At 43.4% G+C, this 25,367-nt stretch overlaps 1 protein-coding gene across 2 annotated transcripts in view; it reads left to right on the top strand.

Moving 5' to 3' along the window:
* The window catches only part of bcar3 (BCAR3 adaptor protein, NSP family member), a 184,146-nt gene that overhangs the window by 48,788 nt on the left and 109,991 nt on the right, over window positions 1–25,367 (top strand). Inside the window, exon 3 of one of the 2 annotated variants that reach the window (XM_072574641.1) lies at window positions 6,756–6,870. The exons of the other annotated variant lie outside the window; for it this stretch is intronic. Within the exon in view, the coding sequence (XP_072430742.1) occupies window positions 6,756–6,870 (115 nt within the window). The remainder of the gene's footprint in view (window positions 1–6,755; window positions 6,871–25,367) is intronic. 2 annotated transcript variants of the gene reach the window in all.

The raw sequence follows: 25,367 nt of genomic DNA on the forward strand, positions 1-25,367 counted from the left end.
GGATGAGGGTAGAGCAGTGGATGTAGTGTACATGGATTTTAGTAAGGCATTTGATAAGGTTCCCCATGGTAGGGTTATGCGGAAAGTCAGGAGGCATGGGATAGAGGGAAATTTGGCCAATTGGATAGAAAACTGGCTAACCGGTAGAAGTCAGAGAGTGGTGGTAGATGGTAAATATTCAGCATGGAGTCCAGTTACAAGTGGAGTTCCGCAGGGATCAGTTCTGGGTCCTCTGCTGTTTGTAATTTTTATTAATGACTTAGAGGAGGGAGTCGAAGGGTGGGTCAGTAAATTTGCAGATGATACAAAGATAGGTTGAGTTGTGGACAGTGAGGAGGGCTGTTGTCGGCTGCAGAGGGACTTAGATAGGATGCAGAGCTGGGCTGAGGAGTGGCAGATGGAGTTCAACCCTGCCAAGTGTGAGGTTGTCCATTTTGGAAGAACAAATCAGAATGCGGAATACAGGGTTAATGGTAGGGTTCTTGGTCAGGTGGAGGAACAGAGGGATCTTGGGGTCTATGTACATAGATCTTTGAAGGTTGCCACTCAGGTGGATAGAGTTTGTAAGAAGGCCTATGGAGTATTATCGTTCATTAGCAGAGGGATTGAATTCAAGAGTCGTGAGGTGATGTTGCAGCTGTACAGGACTTTGGTTAGGCCACATTTGGAGTACTGTGTGCAGTTCTGGTCGCCTCACTTTAGGAAAGATGTGGAAGCTTTGGAGAGGGTGCAGAGAAGATTTACCAGGATGTTGCCTGGAATGGAGAGTAGGTCGTACGAGGATAGGTTGAGAGTTCTCGGCCTTTTCTCGTTGGAACGGCGAAGGATGAGGGGTGACTTGATCGAGGTTTATAAGATGATCAGAGGAATAGATAGAGTAGACAGTCAGAAACTTTTTCCCCGGGTACAACAGAGTGTTACAAGGGGACATAAATTTAAGGTGAAGGGTGGAAGGTATAGGGGAGATGTCAGGGGTGGGTTCTTTACCCAGAGAGTGGTGGGGGCATGGAATGCGCTGCCCGAGGGAGTGGTAGAGTCAGATTCATTGGCGACCTTTAAGCTGCATTTGGATAGGTACATGGATGGGTGCTTAATCTAGGATAGAAGTTCGGCACAACATCGTGGGCCGAAGGGCCTGTTCTGTGCTGTATTGTTCTATGTTCTATGTTCTATGTTCTAAAACGTTTCTCCTCATCTCAGTCATAGAGATGTACAGCACAGAAACAGACCCTTGGGTCCAACTTGTCCATGCTGACCAGATAGCCCATATTAAGCTACTCCCATTTACCAGTCCGGAATGGCCTATGCCACACCCCTAAACTGTGATGCCTGATTCTGGACTCCCAGGTCATCGGAAAGGTCTGTCCTGCATTTATCCTGTCTAAATGAAAAACACTTGATGCTACAAATCTGTGGCAAAGAACGAACGACAACGCCTCTTCTTCCTCAGGTGGCTCAGGAGATTTGGCACATCCATAAGAACCCTCACCAATGTTTACAGATGCACCATTGGAAACATACTGTACAGGTGCAAAACAGCCTGGTATAGCAACTGCTCTGTCCAGGACCGTAAGAAACTACAGAAGCAAGAATAGCTTCTTCCCTGCCATTATCAATGGACTCTCTAACTTCAAATAACCCTGATCTTGTTAATGTTAATCTTGCCTAGCACACATCACTGCATTATAACCTAAATGCCTTACTCTGTCCAAGTCTTTTTTCACCCTATGATCTGTATGATCTTGCTTACAATGATCTCCCTGTACTGCTCACAAACAAAGCTTTTCACTGCATTTAGGTCCATGTGACAATAAATCAAATCAAACACAGAGAATGCTGGAGAAGTGTTGGAGGTTTGGCAGCATCTACGGAGAGAAAGTAGCGTTTGTGCTTTGAATCAAATATGACTCTTCTTCAGAGCAGCGCGACACGGTGGCCCAGTAGTTAGCACTGCAGCCTCACCGGTCCAGGGACCCAGGTTCGATTCCAGCATTGGGTAACTGTCTGTGTGGAGTTTGCAGGTTCTCCTTGTGCCTGTGTAGGTTTCCTCCCACAATCCAAAGATGTGCAGGTTAGATGGATTGGCCATGCTAAATTGCCTGTAATGTTAGGTGCATTAGTCAGGGAAAATGTAGAGGAAATAAAGGAATGGGTCAGGGTGGGTTGCTCTTCAGTGGGTCAGTGTGGACTTGCTGGGCCGAAAGGCCTGTTTACACACTGTTAGGAGTTTTAAGTTCTAAGAACTGTTTAGTCCTGTTGGAATTTTAGATGTTTCTGTGAGACTCCTCCTTCACTCTTCAAACTCAAGTGAATATAGCCCAAACTAATCCAGTCTCCCTTCATACATTATTCCTGCTATCTCAGGAATCCGTCTGGTAAATCTTCATTGCAGTCCCCCAGAAGACCACTCATCGGACAAGGACCCAAAACCACGCAGAATAGCCCAGGTGTGGTCTCCCCAAGATCCTGCAGAGTTTCAGCAGGCCTTCCTGCTCCTGTACCTGAATCCTCTTGCTGTGAAGGCCACCTTCCTGTCATAATTGATCATCTACCTCAAGGCCATTTTCCAGCACTATCACCATATGCCATGATATTGTTAGTTCCTAGAAATCTATTGATCTGAGCTTCCACATCCCTCTGTGGCACAGAATTCTACAAATTTCACTTGGAAGTTAGGAGATTTCTCTTCAGTTCAGTCCTAAATTGGCTTGCCCTTTATTCTGAGATTCTGTACCCTCACTGTAGCTGCCAGCTTCCCTTTCTCCACCCAGGGGTAAGATCCTTTCTGGAAGTATACTGTCTGTGCAAAACAGCAGTGGATTGAAAATACAGCTTATCACATAGAAAAGGATTGCAGAACAACTGATGCTTGGGAGTGATATGCTGTAAATTCTATGTTATGTGGTGATTCAACATTCCAGGTCAATTTAAAAGTAAGTTTGGGCCAGTTTTTGGGTGAGAGCTACGTTTTGCATCAGTCGTGTGCAACATTGGAGCCTTATCTCAATAATGTAGGGAATTGTCACCTGTCACACCTCCACAGGCAGCTCACTGTTCCCCAACATGTCATTTAATCCTGTGTCCCACGGGTAAGTTGCAGTAAGTGAGGGGGTTGTGGCAGGGAAGTGAAGGTAGAGGAATGGGATGATGATGTTTGTGACAGGCGGCAAATGCAGTAGATCCAAGAGGAGCAGAGCTGCACCTTTCTGCTCTCCATCTAAAGAAGGTGATTTCTCAAAGAAATGTAACCTACCTGTTCAGAGGTGGACAGATCAGAGCCAAGGCTTACTCCATTCAGGGCGTCATAATTTCTGGGAAAACTACTGTAACAGGCTTAAAACTGTTTGTGGCAGGCTAAAACATAATCTTGAAATGTTCTCTATTGGCCTTGCCTTTGTAATTGTGTACAGGTTGGACACAGGCAAAGTTGATAAACTAATGTTCCTTGTGTTTGTTGTATCCATCCAATGGATACCAGTTCCTATCCTATAATAACCAGCCATAATGTTGATATAAAACAAATTGCAGCCTTCTGTGTTATTTTAACTTCGTTTTATCAAAAGCACTAATTCAGTGCATTCAGTATATTTAAACCATTTTAAGAATAAACATATGTATTTATGGCTCCACATCAAAGATAGCTTAGTCTTTAATGATTTGAAGGTCCCGGTGTTGCACTGGGGTGGACAAAGTTAAAAATCACACATCATAAGGTTATAGTCCAACAAGTTTATTTGGAAGCACTAGCTTTTGAAGCGCGGCTCCTTCATCAGGCATTTGTGGAGTATAAGATCGTAGGACACAGAAATTATAACAAAAGTTCACAGTGTGATATAACTGAAAGTATATATTGAAAAAGACCTGGATTGTTTGTTAAGTCTCTCATCTTTTAGAATGGGTATGTTGGTTTCAGTTCTTTCATATGTAAGTGCCAGAACTTTTTAAAGGTTACATTCTCAAGTGAACTTTAACAATAGGTGCCATGTCAGCCCAGATAATGCACTGAAGGTGTGAGGTGCCCTGTGTGAGGCAGTCTGTGCCTCAATGTTCAGACTGATTCGAATCTAAAAACGAATTTGCAGAACCTTACATGTATTCATGCAGTTTTTGAGCAAAATGAAATGTGTTCGTGAGGGCTATGAGTGTGTATATGTGTGAGTGTGAGTGTAAAGGGGTATAGGTCTGTGAGTGGGAGTGTGTGTGTGCGTGTGTGTGTGCATATGAGAGAGAGCTTGTGTATGAGAGAGGGTCTGCATGAGTGTATGCGTCTGTAGGAGTGTGTGTGCGTGCGTGTCTGTCTGTCTGCGTGTGTGTCTGTGTCTGTGTGATGCCGTGGGGTCACCTGTAGTGTGACGTGAACCCAAGGTCCTGGTTGAGGCCATCCCCGTGGGTACCAAACTTGGCTATCAGCCTCTGCTCGGCCACTTTGCATTGTTGCCTGTCTTGAAGTCTGCCTTGAAAGGTGGTCACCCGAAGGTCTGAGGTTGAATGTCCTGGTTTGCTGAAGTGTTCTCCGACTGGGAAGGAACACTCCTGTCTGTTGATTATTGTGTGGTGTCTATTCATCCGTTGCCATAGCCCCTGCTCGTTCTTGCCAATGTACCATGCCTCAGGGCATCTTGGTCTGCAGCGTATGAGATAGGCAACGTTGGCCAAGTCACATGAGTATCTGCCATATACATGGTGGGAGATGTCCCCATGTGTAATGGTGGTATCTGTGTCGACACTCTGCAGAGTCTTGCAGTGTCTACCGTGACAGGTACCAACACAGACTACATGGAGACACCTTGCCACTGCACCTCTCACAAACCCCTCAATCATCTCGTGCACCAACTCTACAACAGGCACCACAATCTTGAAATTAGGATGGAGTCCACACTCTCAGCCTACACTCAGGATATAGCAGTACAGTTACGTGACATTGCCAAATAGGCAAGCGACAAAACTACACCACATACATGCACACCAAGAACAAGAAACTGGAGAAACTTGGCATCACCACCAGCAGTAACCAAGCCAACCTTGGCACCACAGTGGAAAACGTTATTACTGCAGGGAAGTCAATCGTCAACTTACTGGGCCGCACCCTTCAACCAGAAGAGATTGAAGTTCTTAGCAGGGGTCTCAATTTCTGCCCCACTACCAAAATGGGCCCCACGAGTCTTGCAGCAGACACTGAGGAATTCATCAAACAAATGAGACTCCAGGAATTCTTTCAAGAATGCCATCTTGTCTAACCTTTTCTCATTGTTTTCTACCGTTCACTCGATTTCTTGTTGATAGTTTGCATAGAGTCATATAGAGTCAGCACGGACACAGACCCTTCAGTCCAACCCGTCCATGCCAACCAGATATCCCAACCCAACCTAGTCCCACCTGCCAGCACCTGGCCCATATCCCTCTAAACCTTTCCTATTCATATACCCATCCAGATGCTTTTTAAATGTTGCAATTGTACTAACCTCCACCAATTCCTCTGGCAGCTTATTCCATACATGTACCACCCTCTGAAAGAAAAAGTTGCTTCTTAGGTCCCTTTTATATCTTTCCCCTCTCACCCTAAACCTATGGTCTCTAGTTCTGGACTCCTCCAACCCAGGGAAAAGACTTTGACTAATTATCCTATCCATGCCCCTCATGATTTTATAAACCTCTATCAGGTCACCCCTCAGCCTCCGACGCTCTAGGAAAAACAGCCCTAGTCCATTCAACCTCTCCCTATAGCTCAAATCCTCCAACCCTGGCAACATCCTTGTAAATCTTTTCTGAACCCTTTCAAGTTTCACAACATCTTTCCGATAGGGGGAGACCAGAATTGCACGCAATATTCTAACAGTGGCCTAACCGATGTCCTGTACAGCCACAACATGACCTCCCAACTCCTGTACTCAATGCTTTTATCATGAAACATTGATCACAATTGTATATAAGGAATACCCTCTCACAGTTGACCATGTGTAGTGTTAAGTTCAACATGGTAAGGTCACCATCCCCTACCAGACTATAAGATTACTCTCTTCTTAGGGAGAGATGCCTAGCAGCAGTTTAACCTGTGGGTCTCCACACCTCAGGTGAGGGGAAGCAGTTGAGAAGGAGAGTCCTTCATGTTAACCTCAATCCATGGTGGAAATTGAACTCTCACTGTTGGTGTCACTCCGCATCATAAACCAGCCATCAGACAACTGAACTAACCGACACCCAATGTGGGATGTTTATCACTGTTTGTGCAGTATATAGAACACCTAATATAAATTGTGGCGACTTGAGTCTGAAGTACATAATGTAGAGATTATAATTGTGGTATGTACAAGAAATCTCAATCACAGTCTAATCTATAGAGCATACCATCACAGTCTGAGTGATGCAGTTCAGGGTGGGCATAGAAACCAGAACCAGAACCAGCATTTATTCCTGATGAAGGGCTTTTGCCCGAAACGTCGATTTCTAAGCTACTTGGATGCTGCCTGAACTGCTGTGCTCTTCCAGCACCACTAATCCAGAATCTGGTTTCCAGCATCTGCAGTCATTGTTTTTACCTCATAGAAACCAGAACATGCAGTGCTACCCCTGGCTTGGATCCCAGGCACCACCCCAGCTGAGCACAGCTGGTGTCTGCGACCCCAGGCCCTAGTTGGTTGGCCCTATTCACCCTCTGTCCCTGAACCTGATATAGTTCCCCTATCACACTGCCAACATGTACAGTGTGTAAGCTGAGGTACTGTTCTCACTTTTAACTTGTCACTTCCTTTTCCCAGGATCTGCTGCATTTGACAGAGGCTGACCTGAGGCAACTAGGAATTCAGAATCAGACACACAGGACTCATATTGTCTCTAACATCATCCTTCTCCAGGAGAGGGAGAGACGGAGAGGTATACCAGATTACCAACTTTTTGTCAGTTTGTAAAATATTGTTCGGTGATAATTTTAAAGCACTTTTAGCATGGGAAATCAACTTGGCTTGCTTCACAATGAGTTGTTTTCTAATCTCGAAGGTGCTATACAATTGCTGGTTGTCTTGTTCCAATCTATTTTGACTGTATAGTTCTAATTATTTCAATTCCTGCGATTGTCCTGCGAGTCGATATTCTCTGGAATTTTGAAGAATGAAAATGAAAGGTGACATTATTGAAACAGACTTGACAAGGTAGATGTCAATAAAATGTTTCCCCTTGTGGGTGGGTTGAAGACCTGAGGGGATAATTTCAGAATTAGGGATTTCTCATTTAAAGCAGAGATGAGGAGGAAATTCCTTCTGAATGAAGGTAGTGAATCTGTGGAATTCTTTACCACCCAGAAGGCTGCTGAGGTTTGGTCGTAAGATATATTCAAGGCTTTGATTTTTTTAAAAAATCAGTACTCAAATGTTATGGGAAAAGGCAGGAAAGTGGAGTTGAGGGTTATCAGATCTCATTGAATGGCAGGGCAGATCGAGGGGCTGAATGGCCTACTCCTGCTCCTATTTTTTATATTTCAGTTCCATGTTGATTTGTGTTTGTCACATGTTTGCTGCTGAACCAACGGTCCCATTACAGTGAAAACTTGGTAAAGAATCCACTGAATGCAGTTTCACCCTTGGCCCAGGAGTATACTCGCTCCCAGTAAATCAGAAGATTGTGGGTCACTCCAGAGATTTGAACACACACCATGTTAAGAACCACGAATGTTGCACTTTTGAAGGTACTGTCTTTCAAATGTGACCTTAAATTGAAGTCTCCTTTGACTCCTCCCTAATAATATTCTGAAACTAGGAACAGGAGTAAGCCATAAAGTAGAGCCTGCCCCACCAATGAAAATGATCATGGCTGGTCAAACACTTCCAAGCCTTTCACCCACGCCATTCTATATGTCCCTGGTGATCAGAAATCTATTGGTATCGACCTTAAAGATACTCACCAAAGACTAAGCTTCCACTAAGAATGCCAAAGGTTCACAACCTTCTGCATAAAAGAAATTCTCCTCATCTCAGAACTAAGTGGCATTCTCTTTTATTTTTAAATTGGAACTTAGCAAAATTAGTTCTGGCCTTTGCAACAAGAGGACACATCTTCCCTGCATCCACCCTGTCTGTCCCTCAAAGTATTTTGTAAATTTCAATGAGATCACCTCTCATTCATTGAATCAGAGCAGAAGTTTCCTGTATCCTGGCCAATATCTAGTCCTCAAGCAACATCTAAACACAGATAATCTGGTCATTTATTTCATTATGTTTTTTGTGAGGACTTACAGTGGGGAAATTGGCTGCTGTGTTACCTATGTCAAAGCAGTAACCACATTTCAAATGTTCTTGATTGGCTGTAGTGTTCCTTGGGTCATTGGAGAAAGATGCTCAATACTTTCCTTCAGTTTAACCTCTTTAACTCACCCTCTGACGTGACCTGCATGGCTCTCGTCTGATAGCTGCTTATGCTTAGTAGTGAACCTGATGAAGTAATGGAGCCTGTTAATCTGAATAGATATCATCAACACAGCTGTCATTCAGGAGTGTGGTTAGGGTAAGACAAATTGTGCACTTTTTCCGACTGCTGTAGTGTTATGACCAAAACAAAGGCCCATTAATCCCTCCTGCAGAATGGAAGGGATTATTGAAATAGTAAAACCATCTTGCTTCCAGCAACTCCAGCTGTTGATATTGATATTACAGAGGGCCTCAGTGTATTTATCTGTGTTCTGTTCATGTATGACAGTGACTTCAATAGCTGCGAGCCTGTGATTGTGAGCAACAGAATGTGTCAATGTGAGCAGTTGTCTTCATGTTGTGCTGATTGATCCTGATGCTTTGTTCAGCTCATCAAGGTGAGGAACATTACTATTTGGAATTAGAACAGTTTCAGAACACAGCATTGATGCTGAAATTTGATGAGTTCAGAGTAAAACTCTGTTTAATTGGTTCCACCACCAGCTGCAGAATATTTCTGTAGCAACAAAGTGAAGTTGCAGTTTCATAGTGATCTCACTGCTCAGTGGTTAGTACTACTGCCACATGGCGCCAGGGAACCTGGCTTTGATTCCAGCCTCTGTCTGTGTGGGTTTCCTCCTACAGTCCAAAGAATGTGCAGGTTAGGTAGATTGGCCATACTAAATTGCCGCTAGTGTCCAGGGATGTGCAGGCTAGGTGGGTTAGCTATAGAAAAGCAGGTTATAGGGTAGGGGGTGGGATGCTCTTCAGGGGGTTGATGTGGACTTGATGGACCAATTGGCCTGCCTCCATACTGAAGGGATCCTTTTTAAAAAAAAAATCATTTCGCTACCAACTTGAGCTGAATTGCAGCCCATTTGTTGCTATGGGCTAGGAAGTAAAATTAATAAGTCATATTTCACAGTATCTCTCTCCATTAGAAACTAGGGCTGTTCAGGGGCACCCCTTGTGGCTAAAGGAATCAAGGGGTATGGGGAGAAAGCGGGAATGGAATCCTGAGATTGCAGCCATGGCCATATTGAATGATGGTACAAGCTCAAAGGGCCGAATGGTCTACTCCTGCAGTTATTTTCTATGTTACTGTGTGTTTTTAGTGCTGAACTTGGTTAGTACCACCATGACTGCATTGTGTACCAACTACAAGATGCAACTCATTGAGGTCATTTCAACACAAAACCTACATGCAACTGCAAATTGAGCCAATCAGAAGACAGCATGGGAACATTATCACTGGCAAATACCTTATCACATCACACCCCATCAAAAGTTTGAATTTATATAGCTTCCTTACATCATAAACCTCCTCAAGGTTTTGTGTAATGTAATAGACAATGGGATATTAAGCCACATGGGATACTGGGATAGATGACCAAAAGCTAGGTCAAAAAGATAGAGTTAAAAGACCAATTTAAAGGCTGTGAGAGAGGAAGAGGGGTTAAGGAATTCCTGAGTTTAGATCCGAGGCTGCTGAAAGGAAGGCCAGCAGTGATGGGCTGAAGGAACTCGGGGATTGTGCACTTTCCTGACTTGGATATTTTGCAGTGTTCCCTCATCACTGGAATCCATTATGTAATATTTGTGTCATCACAAGTCTGCAATAATTCGAGGAGAAAGTCCTGGGTATCTCAAAAATAGATGCAGCTTTGATCACAGCATAGAATTCCTACAGTGTGGGAGCAGGCCATTTGGCTCATCAAGTCGATACCAACCCTCCAAAGTGCAGCCCACCCAAACCTGCCCCCCTACTCTATCCCCATAACCATGCATTTCCCATGGCTAACACACCTAGCCTGCACACAATGGGCAATTTAGGACAGCCAATCCACCTAACCTGCACATCTTTGCATTATGGGAGGATTACACTGCAATTGGCTTTTTCATTCTCTTGCGGGACATGGGTGTCGCTGGCTGAGAAACATTTATTGCCCACTCTTGTTGCCATTGAGAAGGCAATGGTGAGATGTCTTCTTTGTCCTGGATGGTGTCCAGGACTGTTTAGTCCTGTTTTGATAACAGAAGTGAACAGCTCCCTAGCTATGCCTCTCAATGTAATCATGCTTCACTGAATTTCTCTTTCCTCTTCCTCAATAAAACCTCCAAGCATGCCTTCCTCCTCCTTCCTGCAATCTTGTTGTGTCGAAATCAAGACATCCCAATGTCTTCTACACTAATATTTCTTTCCAGACATCAAAGTTGTAGAAATGCTTTCCTCTCTTGGGCTTCCAGTCCTCCTACAAACATCAGGCTTTTAAAAGTGAACTTAGCACCACCTCATCACTAAGCACCTATTTTGTGAGCGCACGAACATTCAAGATAGGAGCCAACAGAGGCTATTCGGCCCCTCAAGGCTGCTTCTCCATTTGATAACATCCTGGCTACTCTGTGGTTTTCAATTTCCACATTCTGTTAATTCAGAAATCCATGTGTGGGATTTGGGTTTGCAGCTGGTGGAATTTGGATTCAATGAACATCTGGAATTAAGAATGTAATGATAAATTTACGGCGGCATGGTGGCTCAGTGGTTAGCACTGCTGCCTCACAGCACCAGGGACATGGGTTCGATTCCAGCCTCGGGTGACTGCGTGGAGTTTGCACATTCTCCCTGTGTTTGCTGGGTTTCCTCCCACAAGCCAAAGATGTGCAGGTTGGGTGAACTGGCCAAGCTAAATTGCCCATAGTGTTCAGGGATGTGTAGGTTAGGTGCATAAGTCAGGGGTAAATGTAGAGTAAAAGAGTAGGGGAGAGGGTCAGTGTTGGGCAGAAGGGCCTGTTTCCACACTGTAGGGATTCTATGACCATGAATCCATTTATGATTCTTGGAAAAACCCATTTGGTTCACTAATACCTTAAGGGAATGGAATCTGCCATTCTTACCTGATCTGGCCTACATGTGACTCCAGACCCACAACAGTGTGGTTGACTGGTAAACTGCCCTCTGGGCAATTAAGGAATAAATGCTGGTCTCGCCAGTGATGCCCTCATTCCATGAATGAATGAAAAAAATTCCCATCTACCCAGAATAATCTTTGATTTCCCTGCCAAACAAAAACCTATCTCTCCTGCCTTAGAAATATTTAATGAGCCCACCTCCAGCCCTTCTGAGGCAGAGTTCCAAATTCTCACAGCCCTCTGACAGAAACAGTTCTTCTCACCTCTGTCTGAAAAGGAAGACCCTAATATTTAAACACTGCCCCCTAGTTCTGGACTCATTCACCAAAGGGAACATCCTTTTCACGTCCACCTGGCCCAGGCCATCAATCAAGTCACACCTCAGACTGCGAAACTTCTGTGCAAATAAGCCCAGCCTGTGCAATCTTTCTTAAAGACAATTCATTTCGGATATCACACGATAAAACATTCACTGAACTACCTCCAATGCATGAATATCTTCTTTTGGGGCACACGGTTGCTCAGTGGTTAGCACTGCTGCCTCACCATGCCAGGGGCCCAGGTTTGATTCCAGCCCCGAGTGACTGTCTGTGTAGAGTTTGCACATTTTACTCGTGTCTGTGTGGCTTTCCTCTGGGTGCTCCGGTTTCCTCTCATGGTCCAAAGATGTGCAGGTCAGGTGAATTGGCCATGCTAAATTGCCCGTAGTGTTAGGTGCATTAGTCAGAGGGAAATGGGTCTGGGTGGGTTATCCTTCAGGGGGGATCAATGTGGACTTGTTGGGCTGAAGGGCCTGTTTCCACACTGTAGGGAATCTAATCTAATCTCATCTAAATGAACAGTAAATTGTATGCAGTATTAGAGATATGGTTTCACCCTTGCCCTTTATAACTGAAGCATAACATCCTTAATTTTACATTTAGGATTCCTCTTGCAGTAAAAGACAGCAGTCCATTAGTCTTGATTACATTGCAAGCGGCCTTTTCATTCTCTTGTGGGACATGGGTGTTGCTGGCTGAGAAACATTTATTGCCTGCTCCTAGGTGCCATTGAGAAGGCAATGGTCTTCTTGAACCCTTGCAGTCCCTGTGCTGTAGGTAGACCCACAATGCCCTTAAAGGAAGGAGTTCCAGGAGTTTGAAGGCTGTTCCCATGTATCTGCTGCCCTTGACCCTACAAACGGAAATGGTCATGGGTTTGGAAGGAGCTGTCTGAGGATCTTTGGTGAATTTCTATGGTGTATCTTATAGATAGTCCACTGTGTTGCTACTGAGGTCAAGTATGTTTTTCCTTCTCGTTGATTCTCTTGCTACCTACTGCAGACCCAGTCTAGCAGCTATGTCCTTTAGGACCTGACCAGTTTGATCAGTAATGCTGCTGCCGAGCCCCACTTGGTAGTGGACATTGAAGTCCCCCACGCAGAGTACTTTTTGTTCCCTTGCTACCTTCAGTGTTTGATGATTACCATCATCTCACTCTTCACTCCTCTCTATATTTCCTGGTGCCTTCACACCATCGAGAGTAAAAATTACCACAAAATCTGTGGACCTGCTTCTGGGTCTCCCACCGGATTGAGAAACCAGCAGTGTCTCCATGGAAACTATATTAAACAGCTGGAAAAGGAGCCCACTTTTTACTGAAGTGTCATGTTAGTTTCTCATTTTTATTAAATGCTGTTATACAATATAATGCAGCCACACAGCCTGAGGTTTCAGTAAGTTTACTTTATAAAGAATTCTTTGAATTAGCAGGATTGAGCTTTGTCCAAATAAGCATCACTTTCTAACAGTTACCTACTCTAATAGTAGTTAAGCAGAACACTTACTCCACATTAAACTAATGTAACAAGAAGTGTTTGATTCAGAAACTTGCTGTTTTTATACCATCAGTCCTGTTGAGGCTGAGATACTTACAACCAGGACTTAAAGAACAGAACTAAAAATTAGAACGATTGCAACTGATAACAGATATGCAGTTCTCCCACACAGGCCCTACACAAACTCCGATGCTGAATAACTTTGATTTCTTTAGCCCCACATTTGGCAGTCCAGCATTCAGCCCATAGATTCCTGTAGAGCCCATAGAGTTATACAGCATGGAAACAGACCTTTCAGTCCAACTCATCCATGCCAACCAGATATCCTAAATAAATCCCATTTGCCAGCATTTGGCCCATGTTCCTCTAAACCCTTCCCATCCATGTACCCATCCAGATACCTTTTAAATATTGTAATTGTACCAGCTTCCGGCACTTTCCCTGGCAGCTGATCCCATAAATGCACCACCCTTTGTGTGAAAAAGCTGCCTTTCAGGTCCCTTTTGAATGTTTCCCCTCTCATCTTAAACCCATGCCCTCTAGTTTAGGACCCCCCTGACCATAGGAAAAAGACCTTTTCTATTTACCCTATGATTTTATAAACCTCGATTAGGTCACCCCTCAGCCTCCAACACTCCAGGGAAAAAATCCCCAGCCTATTCAGCCTCTCAAACTCATAAAATCCTCGCATCCTGGCAATAGAGAAGTGTTTAAAAAGGCTGACTAATCCAAAGCGTAACAAAGTTTTGAAAGATTCATTTCAGAAGATGATCAAATGATTTCCAGAAGATCACAGCGATGAATCACATTAATCTGCATCAGATATACATTTGATTGCAGTCACAACCAGGAATTTATCTGATATCCTTTTGAATGCTTGCTCGTTGCTTACACTTATGACACTAGGCAATGACTTATTCTAAAGGCCAACGGCCTGTGCAAAAGTACAAGTTTAACGCAGATCGTGATATTTTACTTGCAAAACTTAACTGCATATCTTCTGGTTCTCTCTAAGCTAGAGTCCAAAGACACTATTGTACTCTTGTTTAATATTGAATCATTCTAATAGCACATCTTGCTTTGGTTATGGTTTCACATGGGAACCCAGAGAAACTTACTTGAAAAATAAAATACATGGGAACCTCGATTATCCAGACGAGATGGGCGGGCACTATATCATTCGGATAATCGATTATTTGGTTAATCAATTAAATGCCTTTTCTTTGGGGCTCAGAGTTTTTAAAGTCTGCTCCCTGTTCAGGAGACTGCAGCAGCACAGAGGACACGAGGCCCCGCCTCCAATACTGCCCCCGCCCCACAATCCTGTGCAACACCACACCCCCCCCACCCCTATCACCGCCACCCGACCCCATCACTGTCCCCCAGCCCCAACCCCATCTAACACTGTCCCCCCACCCCCAACACTGTCCTCCCACTCCCAAACCCCTGCCCCCAACACCACCACCCCGGCCCCAACCTCGTCCAACATCACCCCTGCCCCCCAGCCCCGTCCTACACTGCCCCCCTGCCCCAACACCCCCTCCCACCCCCTAGCCCCGTCCAACACCGCCCCCCTCCCCCCCTGCCCCAACACCCCTCCCACCCTCTAGCCCCGTCCAACACCGCCCCCCTCCCCCCCACCCCCAACACTGCCACCCAGCCCCACCTCCGTCCAACACCACCCCTGGCCACAACCCCCTCCAACACCGCGCCCCTGCCCCAACCTCGTCCAACACCAGCCCCCACCCCCAACCCTGTGCAACACCACCCCCCACCCCTAACAACCTTCTGCCCTCAACCCTGACCACCACCAACCCCCAGCCCCAACACCACCCCACCCCCAACACCCCTGCACCCAACATCCCTGCCCGCAACCCTGTCCAACACCGCGTCCCGCCTATCCTAATCAGATTAGTCATGTGACCTTGTTGAAATGATGGATCAGGTTGAAAGGGACAAATGGCCTACTCCTGTTCCTGTGTCCTATATTCCTATGAAACTCACATTATGACACTTAAGATCAGATTTTTACCACCTAGATATGTAGCTCACATTTTCCTACTCAATTTAAAGAGTTCTGCTACACGTATTTTATGTTTATGGGAGGTGAGTCAGTAAGAGATAGAGTTGTGCCTGCTGACCCTGAAACCAAATAATAGGTAGGTAATGGGTATGGGTGACTGTCCAGGCAGACTCTTTGATTCTGTGGTTTAAAAGCTCTATCTAATACATTTCATTCCCATTCACCCTTCATGTCAACCCACTTCCTCTGTGCCCCGTCCAATTCACCCTGTACATCTGTGGTATCTCCATTATTGCTCCTGGCATATTCACTGTGGACAGATTTCAAAAACCATGTACAGATGAAAAGGCATTGAAATTTTAGTAATCTAATGGAACTCTCACTCCTACCCACTTGACATTGAAAAACATCTCCTGTTCATGAAATGCATCAAAAGATTTCAAATTCCCTCAAATGTTCAGTTGGTTAGAAAACCAACCTGGATGTTAAAAATCAGCCAAGCATTTGTAGTGATCTCAGCTTCAATAACAACCCTGAGAATTTTCAGGAAAGAGCTCTATTGAAACTGCCAAAATCAATGTAATTTACTTTTCTAACCTAAACCAGGTGGCCTGTCAATCAAATCAAACTGATAAACAGCGTTTTTACCTTTGACAGCTTCAGTCTTTTTTTTCATGTTTTACGGTCATGAGTATTTAAGCAGCTTGAGCTCATAACACATAAACAGATCTTATCTGTATTGTAAGAGTATTTTATATAATTGGCTCTCAACTGGGGCTTAAGGTCCCCAAGGAACTGCAATTTGGGGTATGTTTGAAATTAGCTCTAATTTCAAATTGATCGTTTGGGTTCGAGTTAACTATCTGAGATTCACCCAATACCCCTTTCCCACTGCAGACAAAAATTAGACGAATCAGAAATGGGGACAGGCCCTGTATCCAGGTCCTGTTGCCATTTTTGAAGATCTCTAGAGACACCACAACTCAGCCACCAATTTTCCTTTACATTCAGCAGGCTTTAGTTGGGAACCTTGCTTGGGCTTGGCTTTCACTATATCCATTAAGTAAGACAAAACTTATCATATTACATGCATCCATCAGCTGACCAAAACAGATGGAGCTGTGGTTAACAAGAACCAAATGCGGCCTCACAATTAACAACAATAACTTGTATTTATTTAGCATCTTTGATGTTGTGAGTTATCACAGAGAAGAGCGTAACAGGTGGCATTAGGACAGGTGGCTAAAAGCTTAGCCAAAGTTAAGTTTTATGGAGTGTATTAAAGGAATAAAGAGAGTTTAGGTTTTGGAAGGAAATTGCAGAGCTTAAAGCGTTGGTAACTGAAAGAATGGCGGCCAGTAGTGAATTGATTAAAACCGAAAACGCTGAGGGAGGAAACTGGAACAATTATCTTCAAAGGTTGTGGTGCTTGAGGAAATGACGGTGATGGACAGGCCAATGGCATGGAGGCGAGAAAGCTTTAAAATGGAGGTGTCTCTTAACAAAGATCCACTGCAGGTCACAGAGATCATAAATGAACAAGTTTTATTAAAGTTAAGACATTGGCAGCAGAGTTTTAGATGGCATTCTATGTATAAAGAGTAGAATGTGGAGAACTGGTCTGGAAAGCCTTGCAAAATAAAGACCAAGGTTGACAAAGACATGGCCGAATGTTTGACGAGCAGATGAGTTGAGGCAGAGTCAGATGATATTACGGTGGCGAGAATTAGGCAGTCTTTGTGACAACATGGATTTGTGACCAGAAGCTCATCTTAGAGCTAAATGTGGCTCTGAGTTTGCAAACAGTCTGAGTTTAGCCTCCGGTGACGTGTTATGGAGTACTATGGAGCTGGTGGTCAAGGAACTGAGTTTATGGCTGGAACTAATATCAATGGCTTTAATCTTACCAATATTTACTTGGAGGAAATTCAGCTCATTCAGTATTGGATATTGGAAATTAAAACTACATCATATGGGATAGCTATCTGCTCCTTTTCGGTTCCCGATTAGTATTAAAATGAGCTGAATAATTCATTTTGATTGTCAGTTTTGAATATTAGTACAATAAATCCTTCCTCCAGTTCAAGGCAACATCTTTGAATCTAGTTAAAAACCACACAACACCAGGTTATAGTCCAACAAGTTTATTTGGAAGCACTAACTTTCGGAGCGCCACTCCCTCATCAGGTGGTTGTGGAGTACACAATTGTAAGACACAGAATTTAGAGCAAAAGTTTACAGTCTGATGTTACTGAAATTATACTTTGAATGATTGTTTATTAAGTCTCTCATCTGTAAGAATGACCGTGCTAGTTTCACTTCTTTCATGTGTAAATCATAAAACATTTTTAAAAAAAGTTACATTCTCAGGTTCACTGTAACAATTGGTGTCAGCGCAGATAAGATGTTGGAGGTGTTAGTCCCCTGTGTTCTGTTGTCTGTGCCATAACGTTTAGACTGATTCTAATCTTAAAAATGAGTTAACAGAATCTTACATGGATTCAAGCAGTTTTTGAGCAAAGTACAATAAATCTCTGCAAGTACACCCCAAACTAACACCGGCATCTCTAAATCTTTGAATGTAGTGAGCTATTTCCACAGCACCTATTTACATGAGCACTCTAGGGTGAATACCATCAGAATCAGCAGCCCATTCTATTACAGATCCCTATTTATCTAGATCATATCTACATTCACTTTCATACTGAGCAATTTAGTGTTAGCTGTGTATTGCATTCTCCTGGAGTGATCACTGATGTAAATTAGTTGATTATAATCTCTTTCATTTCTTGGAAACAAAATAGCTTTTACTATTACTACCATTATTCACTACTTGCTTCAAGGTTCTTTTGGCAATTCTGGTAGCAACTTTTGTTGCCTATGAGTTGTGTCTGTTACCTAGCCTTATTTTTTTGAAAGTTGTTGGTCTGTAAAAGTTATTTGAATTATATCTGGATTGTCCTTGCACACAATTAGTTAGTCAATTTGGTATTATTCCTAAAGGTTCTCTGCTCTTGAACCTAGTGGCAAGTGTGGTTTCTTTTTGACCTTCAATGCATTCAGAAATATTCCATTTTTCATCTCTATTATTAATTTCCCTACCTGGTAAGTTTAACAAGCCATCTAAATTCAAATCTTCCATCATATTGACAAATCAAGCTCACCGGAATGTGACAGTCATTCCACATTCAATTGCTTTGTGAGAAAGTAGGAGTAAATTACTGCAGATGCTGGAATCTGTTCTGAAAATTAAAAATACTGGAGATCACAACGGGCCAGGCTGCATCCACGGAGAGAGGGGGCAAGCTAATGCTTCATGTCTGGATGAGCTCAGACAAAGAGTGATCTAGACTGCAAACATTAGCTTGCTCTCTCTGCTAGGGTGCTGTCTGACCTGCTGTGATCTCCAGCTATTTTTGTTTTCAGCTTTGCGAGAAAGAATACTTTTATTTAATGGTCTTATTGCTTTCCACGTCGCCACTAATCTCTCCCCCTATGAGGCACCACTTATAACTGATTGATTGCTTCTATAGAGCTTCTGGTCACCGCTCCTAAATCACCTGATATAGTTCGGTCTCGGTTTCTGTCTGTGATCATCTGACTATGTTAAAGGTGCTATACAAATGCCAGATGGTGTACAGTTTGGTTACCTATACCCATGTATATACATAACCTGAACAGGAACTTGTAGATTGCTGAATTCCTGACTAGAGTTAAGCGCCTCTTCTTGCACAACTTTAATGTGGGTTGTGTGTTGTGCTTGGCTGCTCTCCTCCAATGTTAGACTTTTCGTGTTAGATTATGAGATGCAGCTAAGGAATTTTTAACTGCTGATATTGAAATGGGACAAAGCAGCCCCTCAGTGAAGAGCTGGATCAGACATAACTAAGTGTTGAATGAAATGCTCACAGCTTCACTAGTATCCTGTATTTACAGTCTGCACTTTAGTTTCCCTTTAGGGTTTGAATTCCAATCCTGACAATCTGGGCGTGAACCGGGGGTTCACCCAGGACTGTCTGCTAGACTGATAATTGCATCCTGCAGTCTTCACCAAGTGTTTGGAAATCCTCCTGTCTGAAAATAATAATAATAATAATGGCCTCAGTTTCTGTGTCGTACACTTTATGTAATTCCGTGCAACTGGGGTAAACAACCGGGGATCAGAACAAAGTAAGATTTGCCCAGAATCTTTACACATTTAACTACACCACAAACAAAAACAGAAATTGCTGGAAAAGCTCAGCAGGTCTGCCAGCATTTGTGACCTGCTGAGCTTTTCCAGCAATTTCTGTTTTTGTTTCTGATTTACAGCATCCACGGTTCTTTTTGTTTTTAACTACACCACAGCACTGACTACACCTCAAAAACATTCACTATTGGCTACGAACCACCTTCCAGTGACCTGGGAAGATGAAAATGATCCCACTGCAGGCTTCTCATTCATCCCAAGGTATGATTAAACTGTGAATCAACACCTACCTTGCTACACAGAACCTTTTTCCTAGGACACTGGGGCTGGAATAAGTAAACCCAGAATTTAAATAAATATGAAATTATTGCATTATTTTAAAGAAAACCAAGGAATGTTTTCAATATTGAGGATGAATTGAATGGGTTCAGTTTGTTGAGAAAGAATTGAGTTTCCAGATGAAGACAACTTTGACTGGGACAACACATCCATCCTAGGACAAGCTAAACAGAGGCACACACAAGAATTCTTAGATGCATGGCATTCCAATCAGAACTCTATCAACAAACACATCGATTTGGACCCCATCTACCACCCTTTGAGAAAAAAGAACAGGAAATGACATCACCAACACAGGAAATTTCATCGCCAGCTCAAGTAAACCTAAACACACAAATAGAAAGCAGGACATAACACCAGCACTTCACCGAGTCTCACTGATGATGTTACTCTAGTATGGTGATGAAACATCTGATAAATGAACCTTCCAGCTCAGTGAGCAAACTTACATCCAGAACTTCAACCTGAGCTACACATCTTCTCAAAAACATGCTAGAATTTAGTTTTATTTGGATCATGTAGACGTTTGTGGTATCTGGAAGAGGGCAAATATATGGTTGGTGTCACAAGCAATGGAGAAACTGGATGTCAGTGACATGAAAAAAAAGCCTGTTTTCTCTTCTTACTCAAAGTCTCTGGTGTCATGAACCTAGTTGGTGGTAATACTGGACAATGTTGGAAGATATATTTATATCCAAGGACGATGTGAAACATTTGGAAGCTTTGAAATGTTATGGATATTTTCTAGATTGAAAAACATTTACCATGCAGTTTTATTAAGGGATGAAGTCAATAGCTGGGAGTCACCTCCTGGTAACAGAAAAATCTCATCACTTTAGTGAAAAGGTGAACATTGCTTTCAAGTAGGTAAGAGATGGTGTTTATATCCCTTAATTATTAGAAGACCTAGGTTTGAAAAGACTAGGCCATCTCTGTGCTAATGATTGCTTAACAACAATCATTTCTGGATTGAGTTTTCTGATTTTTAGACCAAAGTCCATTAGTAAGGAAGATAATCCTGAAGCTGAAGACCCTCTCCTGAAATTATTTTCTCAGTAACAGTTCCTGGGGGAAAAAAGACAAAGATGTGTGGATGCTGGAAATCAGAAACAAAAGCAGAAATTGCTGGGAAATCTCAGTAGGCCTGGCTGCATATATGGAGAGAAAGCAGAGGTAATGTTTCGGGTCTAGTGACCCTTCTTCAAGAAGCAATTGTCCATTTTGCTGATTGAATAAATATACTTATCTCAATGTTGCGACTCGTTGAGGAGTAGTACCTGATTTTGAATGCATTCCCCATGTCAGAGTCAATAGACAATAGACAATAGACAATAGATGCAGGAGTAGGCCATTCAGCCCTTCGAGCCTGCACTGCCATTCAATATGATCATGGCTGATCATTCCTAATCAGTATCCTGTTCCAGCCTTATCTCCATACCCCTTGACTCCACTATCTTTAAGAGCTCTATCCAATTCTTTCTTAAATGAATCCAGAGACTGGGCCTCCACTGCCCTCTGGGGCAGAGCATTCCACACAGCCACCACTCTCTGGGTGAAGTAGTTTCTCCTCATCTCTGTCCTAAATGGTCTACCCCGTATTTTTAAGTTGTGTCCTCTGGTTCGGCACTCCCCCATCAACGGAAATATGTTCCCTCCTGCCAGAGTGTCCAGTCCTTTCATAATCCTATACGTTTCAATCAGATCCCCTCTCAGTCTTCTAAACTCAAGGGTATACAAGCCCAGTCGCTTCAGTCTTTCCGTGTAAGGCAATCCTGCCATTCCAGGAATTGACCTCGTGAACCTATGCTGCACTCCCTCAATAGCCAGAATAAAACTTTCTATTCATATACCCATCCAGATGCCTTTTAAATGCCATAATTGAACCAGCCTCCACCACTTCCTCTGGCAGCTTATTCCATACATGCATCACCTTCTGCATGAGAAAGTTGCCCCCAGATTCTTTTTAATTTGATTAGATTCCCTATAGTGTGGAAACAGTCCAACCTGACCTTCTGAAGAGTAACCCACCCAGACCAATTTCCCTCTGTCTAATGCACCTAACACTATGGGCAATTTAACATGGCCAATTCACCTGACCGGCACATCTTTGGAAGGTGGGAGGAAACCAGAGCACCCGGAGGAAATTCACGCAGACATGTGGAGAATGTGCAAACACCACACAAACAGTTGCCCTAGGCTGGAATCGAACCTGGGACTCTGGTGCTGTGAGGTAGCAGTGCTTATCATTGAGCCACCGTGCCACCCGTGACAACAAGTCATATCCCAAAAGGAAGTTAACCTGGTGGATCATGTATTTAATTTTGTAGTTCATTAACATGGTGATTAGTCACAGAAACTGTTTCATTGAGGCTATGGATACTCTTTAACGACAGAAAAGAAGTTTATCATGCAAAAAAAATTAAAAACAAAAGCTGTATATATAGAACACAGAAACACAACATGAACATCAAAACAAAGCTTCAATGTGTTTCTTAACACCATTCATTATAGAGACTCAATCCCTCTCTTTGATTCTCCCTAAATTTATTACTTGCATTCAAATTCCACTGGACATTTTGGTGGGATTTGAACCCACATCCCCAGAGCCATTACCACTATCTCACCATCTCCCCTTGAAATCCTCTTCTGCCAGTCAGACCCACAGTTCCAGCATAGTGTCATTTTGAGACACCAATTCTGAGTATTCTTTCCGATGTAGCAGATAGTCTATGACTCTGTAGCACACAAAGTGATGACTGAGCTGAAAGTAATATCTGTCACATTGCTTCTCAAATAAATAGTTAATAGAGCAATTGTCAAATAATCTAGTGATTTTGATGCTTCCTCCTGCATGTTTACATTGTATTGAACATGGATAGCGAATATCAGGACCCTCCGAATGTCGCTGTAAATGCTCTAGCTTTAGCAGGGACTTCCTTTTTACAACAAAGCAAGAAGAGCCTTTGCTATTTTTAATGGTTTCATGGTTCACAATGTTCCTCAGTGCCTTGCCTAAGGGGGTTGTCCTTTGTGTGTCTGACTGGGAATTACACCCCCTTCAAAGAAAATCAAGCTGCTGCTATTGCGTGGGACACTAAGAGACATAGATTAGTTCTGGTACAGAAAGAGGTCATTTGGCTTATCAAACCCGTGCTACCTCTCAGAACAGCAGTTCAGTCAGTTGCACTTCTCCACTCTCTTGTTCAAATGTCCATCCAGTTTTCTTTTGAAATTATTCATCACCTCTGTTTCCTCCATGCTCACAGACAGTGGGTTCCCGGTCATTATCAGTCTCTGCATTGAAAAGTTCTTCTTCGCAATCTGTTTGTATCCTTTGCTTAAAAAAAGCCTTTAATCTTTTTTTTAAATTAATAGATGGGAGGAAGGCATGGCTGACCAGGCCAGCACTTATTGTCCAGCCCTTATTGTCCAGCCCTAATTACCCAGAGGGCAGTAAACAGTCAATCACAGTGCTGTGGGTCTAGAATCATAAGGATGGCAGTTTCCTTTCCTAAAGGACATTGGTGAACCAGTTGGGTTTTCCCAGCAATCAATTCATTGACTCTTAATTCCAGATTTATTTTAATTTAGATTTCACTATCTGGCATGGTGGGATTTGAACCCTAGTCCCCAGAACCTTACCTGGGTTTCTGGATTAACAGTCCAGTGATAATAGCACAAGGCCATCACCTTCCCCAGCTGTCTTTGAACGGGAGAGGATTTTCTTTGTTCACCTTATCCAAACCTGTCATTACCCTGTATAGCTCTATCAAATTCCCCCCCCCCGCAAACTCCCCCTGCTTTAAGGAGAACAACATCTGCTCCTTTCAGGTGAGGCAGTGATAATGTCACTCGGACAGGAAATCCAGAGCCTCTGGCAAATGTTCTGGGGAATATAATCAAAGAATGTGTGAAGTCAAAGAGTGTGGTGCTGGAAAAGCACAGCAGGTCAGGCTTCAACATTTCGGAAATCAACATTTCGGGCATAAGCCCTTCATCAAGAATGAGGCTTGTGGGCCGGGAAAGGACTGAGAGATAAATGGATTAGGGGGTAAGGCGGAGTCGTTCCAGCACCACACTCTTCAACTCTGATCTCCAGCATCTGCAGTCCTCACCTTCTCCTAGTTAAAGAACGTGTGGATGCTGGAAAACTGGAACAAAACTTGGAGATGATGGAGAAACTTAGCAGGTCTGGCAGCATCTGTAAAGACAAATAGAGTTTATGTTTCGAGTTCAGTGACCCTTCATCAAAACTGGGGTGGGGGGTGGGAGGAGTATGTGAATAAAGTACGTGGGAGAAGGTGTCCAGAGAGAGAGAGAGAGAGAAAAGAGGCAAACAATGAGATAACTAATATTAAGCCAAGACAGAGAATAACAATGGGTAAGGTGCTAATTACAAGTGTGAATTGTTGAGAATGGGTTCGCTGTGCTGGGAGGAACTCATACAAAACAGGACCTGGGGGTTAGCAGTGGATAACAAACATGGAGGATGGTGTTCACATTCTGAAATTGTCAAACTCAATGTTGCTCCCTGAAGGCTGTAAAGTACCTAGTTGGAAGATGAGGTGCTGTTCCTCCAGTTGGTATTGAACTTTGCTGTAAGCCTGAGACAAAGATGTTGGCCAGGGAACTCGATGGTGTGTTGAAATGGCAGGTAACAGGAGATTCGGGGTTGTTTTTATGGACAAGTGTAGGTGTTCTGCAAGGTAGTCAGCCATTCTACGTTTCATCTCCACATTCTGAGCAGTGAATACAGTAGACTAGATTGAGTGAAGGAGGTAAAAACAATGACTGCAGATGCTGGAAACCAGATTCTGGATTAGTGGTGCTGGAAGAGCACAGCAGTTCAGGCAGCATCCAAGTAGCTTTGAAATCGACGTTTCGGGCAAAAGCCCTTAATCAGGAATAAGATGAAGTACAGGTAAATCGCTGGGTGGGTGTGTGTGGGGTCTTGGATAGTGAGGAGGGAGGATGTAGACGGACAGGTGTTGCACCTTCCCTGATTGCATGGGAAGGTGCTGTAGGGATGTGAAGAGGTGTTGGGAATGGAGGAGAGGTGGACAAAGGTATCCTGGAGGGAAGAATCCCTGTGGAATGCCAAGAAGGGAGAAGAGACATCCCATTCTGTCGAAGAGTCACTGGACTTGAAACATTAACTCTGTCTTTAGCTCTACAGGTGCTGCCAGACCTGTTGAGTTTTTCTGGTATTTTCTGTTTTCATTTTAAATGTTCTCACAGCTGGGTTTGCATCCCACTGTGTCTGGTGATGACATTTAAATTGAAGAAAATATGGAATAAAGAGCTGGTCTACAGTAACCACTGTTGATTGTTGTAAAAACTGTCCTCATTTAATAATGTCCTTTAGGGAAGGAAATCTGCCAATCCTTACCTGGTCTGGCCTACATGTGACTCCAGACCCACAGCAATGTGGTTGACATTTAACTGCCTTCTGGGATGGGCAATAAATGCTGGCCCACCCAGCAACAGCCTCATCCTGTGACCAAATAAAAATAACCCTAACTTTGTCACTGAAGTCAACCATCCTTGGAACCATTGTGTTTACTTTCAAGAATCTTCAAGTCCTTCCTAAAGAGCGCTGACAAGAATTAAGTGTCACACTTTAGTTGTGGCCTAACTAGAGCTTTCCAAAGGTTCAGCATAAATTCCCAGTTTTTGTTGCCAGTGATCTATTTT

The sequence above is a fragment of the Chiloscyllium punctatum genome, chromosome 7 (genome assembly GCF_047496795.1).
Source record: "Chiloscyllium punctatum isolate Juve2018m chromosome 7, sChiPun1.3, whole genome shotgun sequence".
Classification (NCBI taxonomy): Eukaryota; Metazoa; Chordata; class Chondrichthyes; order Orectolobiformes; family Hemiscylliidae; genus Chiloscyllium; species Chiloscyllium punctatum.